General features: G+C 39.0%; 1 protein-coding gene across 1 annotated transcript; it reads left to right on the forward strand.

Moving 5' to 3' along the window:
* The first annotated feature begins 297 nt into the window (after positions 1–297).
* Positions 298–5,179, forward strand: ACTC1 (actin alpha cardiac muscle 1). Its single transcript, XM_010711583.3, has 7 exons — positions 298–453; positions 927–1,075; positions 1,924–2,248; positions 2,872–3,033; positions 3,146–3,337; positions 4,329–4,510; positions 4,862–5,179. The coding sequence occupies exons 2-7, from the start codon at positions 947–949 to the stop codon at positions 5,003–5,005; spliced, it is 1,134 nt and encodes a 377-aa protein (XP_010709885.1). The 5' UTR covers positions 298–453; positions 927–946; the 3' UTR covers positions 5,006–5,179.
* The last annotated feature ends 6,383 nt before the right edge of the window (positions 5,180–11,562 follow it).

Below are 11,562 nucleotides of genomic sequence, written 5' to 3' on the forward strand. Positions count from 1 at the left end.
GACACCCCCGCGACGTCTTCCATCACCTACGTCATGCCTCAGTGCCACGGCTTCGACGCCCCGCGGTGAGGAGCCATCCGGGCCGGGCAAATCCCCGATACCTCGGGCCACGCACGGTGGCTCACGCTGCCTCGGAGTGACATGGAGGGCCTCAGGACAGCTCCGAGCCGAGCCTTTCCTCCCACCACGTCGGCGGGGGGCTCCCTATTTGGACATGCGGCGGCGGGACCGCGCCGCTCCGCACCTGCCTTAGATGGCCGGGCAGCCGCGCCGCGCCTTGTGCCATTCATGGCCGCGCTGCGCCGCCATGGCGCCGAGCCGGCCAAATAAGGAGAAGGTGGCTGCCCCGGCCCGCGGCCCGCCCGGCCCCGCCGCAGGCTATAAAGCGGCAGCTTCTTGCCCCGCCGGCACCCAGGCGCTCCTCGGTAACCTCTCGCTGTCTGTGCTGCTCCGGTGAGTGGTGCTGTAAGGAGGGATGGAAGGGATGGAGAGAGAGAAGAATGGATGGGGGGCACCGACGGGAGGCACTGACCGGCTCAGCTTGTGCGGTTGTTACCGGTGCTCTGCCTGCTCCTGCCGCGAGCACGGGGACGGGGACACCGCCCTCTGCCCTTCTCCACCCCTCGGGAGTGGCTGCGGCTCGACGGGGCGCGGTGCCCCGCCGGTGGCAGAGTGCGCTGGGCAGAGTCGGACTCTGAGATACCATTTCGCTCATCCATTTTGATCCGTGCCCTGAGGGTTCCGCTAGTGATGCCCTAAGTTAGCGTTCTGGGTGCCTTTTGAAGCGCGAAGGCAGCTGCCGACGGCTCCCGTCGGAAGCCTGCCTGAGCGTGGCCGAACCCCGCGGGACCCGCCGAGCCACTCGCTTCCCGTGTTCCCGGAAGGTGCCCGCAGGGGTCTGTATGCGCTGCCGCGCTGTCTTGCAGGTCCGTGCCTATCAGCCAAGATGTGTGACGACGAGGAGACCACCGCGCTGGTGTGCGACAACGGCTCGGGGCTGGTCAAGGCGGGCTTTGCTGGGGACGATGCCCCCAGGGCCGTGTTCCCATCCATCGTTGGCCGCCCCAGGCACCAGGTAAATTCCTGCCCAAGGACAGAACCAGGCTCCATTCTCTCTTCAGGAGTCAGCCCCACTCCTTAATTCTGCTCTTCTCCTGCCACCCCAGCCTTCTCTTCCCTTGTATCCTACTGACACCTTTTCTGTTGTCTGTGCTGCTTCCCTACATTTCCCTCTTTGGCTTGCCATCGTCTTATCTCTGTCACTGTCACCCCTTGTACCAGTTCTTTTCAATTCACTAGTATCCCTCATCTCTCCCACAGTGAGTCCAAACCCATTTTCCTCCAGAACTGCTGCCCACACCATTCCCTTAGCTAGACATGCTTCTGGTGTTGGTTCAAAGGCATCTCCATAGGCTGAATTTATCCCACCCATCCAACCCAATGTCCCACACATCAAGCCCTTGCATTTCCTCTGCTGCTTTTGTCTGTCTCTGCCTTCTTACCACCTTCTAAGCCTCTTTTTCTGGGGTCCCCTTTCATTCTCCTTGTATTTTCTCACAATTTGTTCAAAACACAGAAAACACAGGGCTTTTTCTCCTATAATTTCTGTGGCAAAAAGCTTAATGTGCTTTTCACTATCTATTGAACTTTGGTCCAGAAAGAGGTAGTTGAAAGTGAAGGACATATATTTAAAAAAAAAAAAAAAAAGTGGGAGAAGTCCTTTGATCTGATTAAAGGAAAAATAATTTCAAGAGAGAGCTTCAAGATCTGTTGAGCTAGTATTTTAATAAATATCTTTAACAGCCTTGTAGTGGCATTACTGCTTGTACCTTTCTGGAAAATAGCATAGTTGATTGAGGTGTAAATCTAGTTCTGCGATGTTGTCTTTCTCAAGTCATGTGTTCCTGTATTTTGTTCTTTTAGGGTGTTATGGTTGGTATGGGTCAAAAAGATTCCTATGTGGGTGATGAAGCACAGAGCAAAAGAGGTATCCTTACTTTGAAATATCCCATTGAACATGGCATCATCACCAACTGGGATGATATGGAAAAGATCTGGCACCACACTTTCTACAATGAACTCCGTGTGGCCCCTGAGGAGCACCCCACCTTGCTCACAGAAGCACCCTTGAACCCTAAAGCCAATCGTGAAAAGATGACCCAGATAATGTTTGAGACCTTCAATGTACCTGCTATGTATGTGGCAATCCAGGCTGTCCTGTCCCTGTATGCCTCTGGTCGTACCACAGGTAAAATAGACTTTCCTTTCAGGACCCACAAACCCTCCCTCCTTCCCACTCCAAGCACATGCACATAGACAAACATACAAAGCAGCATTCCAGTTTGCAGAAAATTATGCTGTTGGCTTATTTTTTTTTTTTTTTAAGATTATGTTTATTAAAGGTGACTAACTAGCAGGAAAGCTAGTCTGTGGAAGGAACTATATGAATTTGTCTGCGTTGGTTTAAAAGAAAGGCGCTAAGAAACTAATTTTCCTGCTGCTTGTCATGCAAACAAGGAGACATCACTGCAATTAACACAAGTATTACACCAGTTTGAGTTTAAATTGGGCCTAAGAGTTGCCCTTTACTGGATCAAGACGATCACTACCATCAATACACTTGCTGCTCAGTGTAGTATTGGGAGGCTATTCGTATGAATTCATTAAAAGTCTGTATGAGACAATTTTTTATGGGGATTGTTTGACCAAACGGGAATATCGGAAGGAGTTGGCAAGACCTGCATGTCAGTAGCTGGCTAAAATAGAACCACGCTGCTTTATACTACCTGAAAATGTTCTGTTGTCTGTAGTACTGCTGTATTGTAAGGTTTCTAAGGTGATTCCAACTGATTTCTGGCATTTCTCTTTCAGGTATTGTTCTTGACTCTGGCGATGGAGTCACCCACAATGTGCCCATTTATGAGGGGTATGCTTTGCCTCATGCTATCATGCGCCTGGATCTGGCTGGCAGAGATCTGACCGACTACCTCATGAAGATCCTCACAGAGCGTGGCTATTCCTTTGTGACAACAGGTCAGTCCTTCAGCTTGACCTCTTCTGAATATCCTCATGTCTCCCTTGACCCATCTTCTTTCCCTGGTATTTTGCTTCTCCAAAACTTGATTTGATTTCTGTGTACCTGCAGCTGAACGTGAGATTGTTCGTGACATCAAAGAGAAATTGTGCTATGTTGCACTGGACTTTGAGAATGAAATGGCCACAGCTGCTTCATCATCCTCCCTGGAGAAGAGCTATGAATTGCCTGATGGTCAAGTGATCACAATTGGTAACGAACGTTTCCGCTGCCCTGAAACCTTATTCCAGCCATCCTTTATTGGTAAGTGCTTTCAGGAAATTCTTCTTTCAGTAGGAGGTGCAAATGAATCAGAAGTTGTAGAAGGTGTCCCATTCCTCTTCCTTTTTATCTACGTTTTGCACAAAATCAAGTGTAATTAGGGAGTTTGATTCTCTTCTTCCTGTTAGCTGTGGCTAATGTGATTACTAGCTGGTAATTAGCTGAGCTCTGGACTCCTGTTGGAACTTTTAGGCCAGCTTTTAAGTTCACAATTTTTAGTGATGGAATGTGACTGACAATGTTGTCAAGTCACCAGTGTCAAGAACAGTTTTCAGTGCTGTATTTGTACCACCTATACTATTCACTACTTCAAACACTATCTGGTTCCATGAAGAATTAAAATGTGTGCCAGAAAAAGATATAAGGAAGAAGTGTATATTTACATACACTGAAATTAAATCTAGCCACGGACAAGATGGCTGGTTTTGCTGTGTGTAGATGCAGCTGACGGATAACAGCAAATGCTTATAATCTAAGCCCCAAGCAACAAATGCAGTTGTTCATCAGCTGATGTGTTACTGTGGATTTAGTGTCAGTTCTTTCAGGAAGCACCTGTTAAAATTATAAATTGGAATGCAACCTATGAACATTTGCTTCTGGTTTCTTTTTACTTATCGCCTAATATTAACATCTTCATCCATGTCTCGGTCTTGCCTTCGTGTTTATAAATGGTGTAGACTCACAATAAGTGAGTATCTTATGTGTCTAACTATTCTCTTACTGCAGGTCTTGTCTTTTCTTTGCACATGCATTATGATTCTTAGCTTTTTCTAACAAAAATATTAGTTTTCTAAGCTTGTCCTACAGCTTTGGGCTTGTGGTTTTTTTTTCTTTTTTCTTTTTTTTTGTATTTTTCTGTACAACTAGTAATCAATAAGCAATTGTAGAACAAAACAATAAAAGTTCATATTTCTAGTGACCTTTTCACAAAGACCTCTTTAATAATTTACTGATCAGCTTCTCTTTTCTCAAGGTATGGAATCTGCTGGTATTCATGAAACTACCTACAACAGCATCATGAAGTGTGATATTGATATTCGTAAGGATCTGTATGCTAACAACGTCCTCTCAGGTGGTACAACAATGTACCCTGGTATTGCTGATCGCATGCAGAAAGAAATCACTGCACTTGCTCCCAGCACAATGAAAATCAAGGTGAGGACTTTGACTCTACTATAAAATATGAATAAGTTTGGGGAAAATGTCCATGTCATTAAATTGGGATATAGGAACAACTCGTAAATGAGACCATCAGCTGAGGGCAAATAAGAAGTATTGTCATTTAATTAACATAATTACATTAACGAGAAGCAATTGTTACAAATCAGGAAAATTGATCTGTAGATTTACTTAAAGAATATTACGTTACCAGGTGCTGAAGACCAGTACGTTACCATACATTCTTACTTAAAGAAACTCCTAGCAGCTTGGTGTGTTGATGATGTGGATTAGTTGTGCAGGAATACAACTGTTAACATAGGATTTTGCTGTTTCTCTTCATCCTAGATCATTGCTCCACCTGAACGCAAGTACTCTGTCTGGATTGGTGGCTCCATTCTAGCATCTTTGTCCACTTTCCAGCAAATGTGGATCAGCAAACAGGAGTATGATGAAGCTGGTCCATCCATTGTCCACCGCAAGTGCTTCTAAGCACTTTTCCCTACATTTACTTCCCACTCAGGATGACAGTATGCTTCTTGGAGTCTTCTGGCAGCCCTTCCTGAACTTCTCCGTCATTGTACAGTTTGTTTACACACTTGTGCAATTTATTTGTGCTTCTAATATTTATTGCTTTATAAATAAAGATCTGGGACTTGCAACCTACGAATGTTTCTGATTGTTTTATTGTAAGTGTTATTTGGTTAAAAATGAGTCTGTGAATACCTTGGGATTTGGAAACTCCCATCAAATTTGTCATGCATATCTTTCTAAATGATGTGGACATATTAGGTCATATTTCATACTTATAGTTTTAATTTGTAAAGTTGAAACAAAAGAACTATCATTTACTAGAAAAAAACCTTGAGGGTAGACCTAAGGAGTGAAACAAGAAGGAAACCTCTCACACTCACTGAATGGGCTTAGAATTGTTTTTTTTTCCATTGCGTTAATTATAACCCAAATAATTTAATATCAACTTACTGAAAGCCAAAGCCTCTCAAGAAGGATTATGCTAATTCACCTAGAAAGCAATTTATAACTAATTAACTTAGTACTTGAGAGTCATACAATTGTTTTCTGTGGGTTATAAATATTTATGACAAAACATTATTTCTAACTGACAATTTACTCATTTTCTTCCATCTTCTCAAAGCCAGAAGCCTTAGTTGTACTAATGCAAAGAACCGAACTGTTGCTGTGTAAACATATAATTGTTATTGCCCTGATTAGTTGCACATCATCATTCATATGTCTCAGGCAGTTTCTAATCCATAATCTTTGCTATTCTTATTACCTGACCTACATATGCTTTTCATGGGCTTCTGTGTTCCTCACCATGACTTTTTTATAACTGCGCTCATTGTTTTAAAAAAGTAATACCTAAAAGGCAAAGAACCAGAATCACCTGGGAGGTTTTTATCAAAATAATGGAACTAATCAGTATCATAGCTTGAACTGTGTACAGACTGGAGTTAGTCTAAACTTGATTTAAGAAATCAATTAAAGTATGTATCAGTACCTGTAGTTAGGCACGTGCTTAGCTAAGGGCCATTACAGGTGGTTAAAAACATGAGATTTAATGCTAATTTTATTCTCAAATGCAAATTGAAAAAAAAAGATTTAGTAATAGATAGTTTAAATAGATGAACAGAAACTTTTTCTATTCCTCCTACCTCTTAATCTTTGGAAGGGCGTTTAAACTGGTCATTTATTGTGATCTGCAGTTAAGCAGAACTGGTCTTATCTTTTGACTAATTTAGACATGTTTACTACCTGTCTCTAGTTTACTTAATAATAGAAGGCAGTTGAAGCCAGTTGGCTTAGGTACTACTGTAATTCCCTACCACTGAAATGTATTTGAAATATTTAGCTGCTTCGAGTTATTTATTTGATTTTAGGCGTAGAAGGTGGATGGAATTGTTAAATGTAAATGAAACTTGAACATAAATCTGAAATATACTGCACAAAATGTCACTGAAATCCTTCTACAAACAGAACTTTTCACAGTGCAGTAGAGATTAATTATCTGTGAATCTCTTAAGGGAAGGTCAACATCTACCAGTGTTTTCAAGAAGGTTTCCAGAGTAGGACATTAAGCTGAAATTCATATAATTGAGGAATTGTATGTTTTGAATATATATAGGAACACCAGGTTTTTGAACAAGAGAAAATCAAGTGTTCAAACATAAATGACATTAAATGAGCTTTTCTTGCTTAGTCTTGCTTACTCTTTGAAAGATATGGCTGATCAAAGAGGTCATCTCAGGTATTACTGTGAATTAATGAGATGATACTGGACATAAATTGCGACTAAATGGAGCTTAAAATGTTAAACAAGTATGCAAAGGGCTTAGTAAGTCAGGCCCTGTGGATTCCTGACTGCCTGGCTCCAATAGGTCAGGAATGGCAAGCATACGGCTGGCAGCACTGCTGTGACTGGTTAGAATTTTATACTTAAGCTTGTGGGCATAAGGAGGGAACTGAAGGAAGTCACTGATTCCATGACTGGTGAAAAAATTCTTTCCATAGAAAGTTCTGGCTATGTAATTTACAGTTTATGGAGATGGATAGGAGCAGCAAGGATTATGTAAAATATGGTATGCTTGACCACAAGTAGGGTATGATTAAACAGTACTGGCACCTTATCCTTTTTCTCTTCTTATAGCATGTTTCCAGATATATTCAATTTTAATGCAGTTATCCCATTATCAAATATGCATTCGCAGTCAGCGCAGTGAAAACTTCAATAATTCAGTGGAATGGGAAGTATGATAACTATTTATGGAAATAAAACTTGGGAAATTTTTAGAACTTTTAAATATAGATAATGCAACTGACCAGTTTGATGGAAAGGAATTTGGGTCACATAAGCTAGAACAAAATTCTGCTAACAGAACCTATTGCTGAAATGTATCCTGCTTACGTTTTACAGCAAGACTCAGTTATAGTTGTTAATGTTTTTTATACTAAATAAAGATTGAGTTTAAAATGATCGCTTTTTAACAGAAAATAAGGACGTTTCAGAAGTTTCTTGTTAGCTCTTCAAGGCTCTTTTTAAAAAAAGATGGTACAATAGTCGTCATAAATTTGATAGTTATCTACTTTGTGCTAATCTCTAAAAAGGATGTTACATCTAAAGCCTTAAAAATGCCACCCTGAGGCTAAGCACTAGTATGAAAATTTTTATCTTTAGAAGAATTTAGAAAAATTGAATCCCATAGCTTATGGATATAGACTAAGAGAGATTTATAGTAAAAAATTTAGATAACCAAGTATATGTGACAGTCAGATTAATCTACAATAATCATGCAACAATAGAGAAAGATAAAAAAAATTTCGTTTCTTTGCTGCTAGGACAGATTTAATAGAAGGACCAGACAGGAAGAGATTGTTGCTTTCTTCTACTAATAGTTAAATCCATGCTGGAGCATCTCATCTCTGGATTATTATCATTATCTCTGTTATTATCAAGATAAAATATATATATGTAAATAATATATACATATGTATATGTAAATAGTGAGTGATTAGTAAATCTCACTCATTGGACTCAAGAAAGAAGCAATTCAGGCAGCCAATATACAACCAGTTATCTTTTGCTTTTTCTCATGAGGGTGGTTATGACTGTTGACACTTGCAAATTTCGTACAGAAATGTTAATTATTGGGGGAAAAAAACATTGATATGTAGTTAAAAGATAGCTTTACTTTGTGATTAGGCTGTCCTGTGTGAAATGCATAAAATGATTTCAGTAGACATTAGCAAAAATTTAATATACGTGGTGATGACCTTATTTTTCATCACAAAGGAAGAGTTCACACAGCCAACTACGGAGAGTTGAAAGAGAGGCAGAATTACATGTCAGAAATTGCTCTGCTGCTACTGCAACTAATTTTGGCTGTCTTGGAACAGCTGAAGTTGCAGACACTCTCTAAAGCACAGTTCCTCAGTTTCCCTATCAGCATTGCCATTACACCAGACGAAGTCTGAAGGACACTGCATAACTCACGAGGGAATCGAGACCCTTTGAAAAAAAATCCAGCATATTCCTCATTCTCTTTGACAATACTCTTACTGGTGATCTCTTCCTGATCAGAAGGGACTCAGAACTAATCTCTAAAGTACTTCCTTATTGCCTTGCTACCTAAGTTTTATCAGGTACCTTCCATGACTTACTTACGGTTAAAACACAGTTTTATGGTTGCTAAAACACAGTTCCTCTTCTCTAGTAGAGGAGAGCATACTACTCTCCATTTGATATTCCTTGGGTGTATCATAGGTACCTCAGATGAATTGGGAAGTGGGAGAAAAGTCAGTTCATTTTATTCAGAGGAGGAAGGAGTCTGGAAGCAACACACTGTTGGGACAGTCAAGGTGGGGAGATCATCCACAGCATCCAGATCCACAGGGGCTTTCAGCACTAGGTGTCAAAAAAAGGAGGAATCAAGCCATATTGTCACATTTACATGATAGATGTCTTTTGATATTGAATATCATGCAAGTTGTCTATTTGTTTTGATTATATAAAATATTTCCAGGACACAGGTTTCTACCTTTAAAAGTTAAGTTTCTATTTAATAATAAACAAACAAACAAATAAATAAATAAACACTAAAGAGAATAAGGAACATCAATTTTTAGCAAGAAAATTGTCCATCTTGACTCATGTATTAAAAATATTTTTGGTTAGTAAAAAAATTAACTGTTAGATGAATGAACTGAATTACTTCTTTTGAAAAGCCAATGCAGTATGGTTTGCAGTGCTCTGATTTTCAGGTAAGCCAGAAATTACAGTCATTGCAGGAATAGAAACCTCAGCAGATTTTAAAGCACAGAGATCTCAGACCATAAGAAAAAAAAAGTACTTCTTACTTTTATATGAATTATGTCTTGAATTTACTACCAAAACAAGGAGATCCTTCACTGTCAAGGAACAAGGAAATCCACCTGCAAGAAAACATTGTTTTCCGTTAGTTAAACCACACCATTTTTATGGCTGTAAATTTATTGTGGGCTAAAGAATAAATGAAATAATGTCCTCCTCTGTCTTCTGTTACACTGTTAACAGAAAACACCTTTCTTGTGCTAAACTTTTGACTCCATTATCTGTATTAGTTTGACAATTAGAATAACTGATGATGTAAATTAATATCATTAATTTATTTGGTAGATCACCATTGGTGTGAATTCAACTTTATTTGCTGTTTCATTCATAGTTAATACACTGAACTCATAACAGATATGAGTGTGTGCACGATGTTAATATTCTTAGTGACTGAATCAATAAGAAATATGTAGTAGTTTATTATTTTTATTGTGATATAGCCATTAACTCCAACAGTAAGGGAGTTAAAAGAATCCAGTTACTTGAAAGACAGTTTCCCCCTTTTGTGTCTATTAACATCTTTGATACTCGTAATGCTATATATCTTCCAAAAGAAGATGCAAATTTTGAGGTATGAAGAGATAAAGTTATGATTTTTCAGATCACTGAAATCTAGAAAGAGTTTCTTGCAGCTGGATAACTGAGGAAGTGATTGTGAGAAATAAAGTTTGTGGTTATATGCTTTAAAAAATTTAACAATTTATTTGAACCATTCTTAAATTACCATATATACATACATGGGAAAGAATATTTAGTAGGAATTTTATGTTTAATATGGCTTAATATGACTAAATGTCACAATCCATTACAATGAAATACTACAAGTTGCCCAGATATGCTATAAAATTATGATTTCTTGTATTATAGACATAGAAACCACTAATATGTGATGAAGTGGTTTACAAAAGTGATTTACAACACTTATTAGTGTTGAAATGATTGGATTGGAGCTATCTTGTGCAGCTTAGCTCTATATGGCAACTAGACAAATCGCAGTAATGCAGCAGTAGCTCTTGGTCTTCTGCCGGTATATTTTGGCAGCTAAATTTAATGGTCTTTGAATGAGACTTATGTGGTACTGATGAATTCACTGTACATAGGAAAATGAGTTGTTATGTTATTGCTGGTGATAGTCTTTTGCATTTGGTTCCGAGTTCTCTGAAATACAAGTATTTTCTCTAAGTTTTCCCTTTACCTTCTCTTTGCAATTGAAGAATGCCTCTAACTCAAACACAATTTAGAGATCATGTCTGTATAACATGGCAAATGAGTATCTCTAGCAACATAACATCATGGATTTTGGAAGGACAAACATTTCTTGCCAGAAAATTCAAACACATTTGATTATCACAGAACTGCTGATATTTTGTAGCCTGAATTCTAAGAAAGAACTCAATTCCCACTTTGATTTTATGCTTGAGGTAAAATCTAAGAACTTTAGAATTTTGAGAAAAGATCAGAATTTGAGTATTTTTAGTCAAATGTGACTTACAGTCTGCAGTCAAAAATCCACAGAAATATGATCTTCAGATGTAGCCTAAATACACCACATACTGCTGGAAGTGTAAAAAGTGTCCAAAGTCATGTTGAGAATGTGTGCTGTGTCTAGTGTCACATTCAGTATTTTAAGATCTGCAGCAATAGTTTTGTAGAATTTTTCTTTCTAATAAAATGTAATATCAGCCACAGTCATCAGCTTGCTAGACAAATTTACTTCTTTTCATTTTAACTGAGATAATGGATTTTGCCCATTGTACTAGCAGTTACTAGAAACAGGAATCTATCTTCTGAACTTATTTTTGTAAATAAAAAGAAATATTAAATGAACAGGAATAGTACCCTGAAAGATCTTCCTTTTGCTAAAAGGTATACTTTGCTTGTTCTGTCTATGTATATTATACAAAGCACGTACAACGTCCTTTTAAGTACTAAAAACATGATTTCTTTTACAAATAATAATCCAAGAAGATGATTGTGCAGTATCCAAATAGGGTCATGTGGTGACAGGGAAACAGTGGGTGCTATTAAAAGCCTGACATTTATCATTCACAGTGGTTAAATTTATCATGGTATTTATGGCATTTGCCAATCTAAGTATAGAGAATGCCACAAATACTACAGAACAGATAAATGCTGACTTGTGGGTGATGTGAAGATTGGA

Source organism: Meleagris gallopavo, chromosome 5 (genome assembly GCF_905368555.1).
Source record: "Meleagris gallopavo chromosome 5, MGAL_WU_HG_1.1, whole genome shotgun sequence".
NCBI classification, from domain to species: Eukaryota; Metazoa; Chordata; class Aves; order Galliformes; family Phasianidae; genus Meleagris; species Meleagris gallopavo.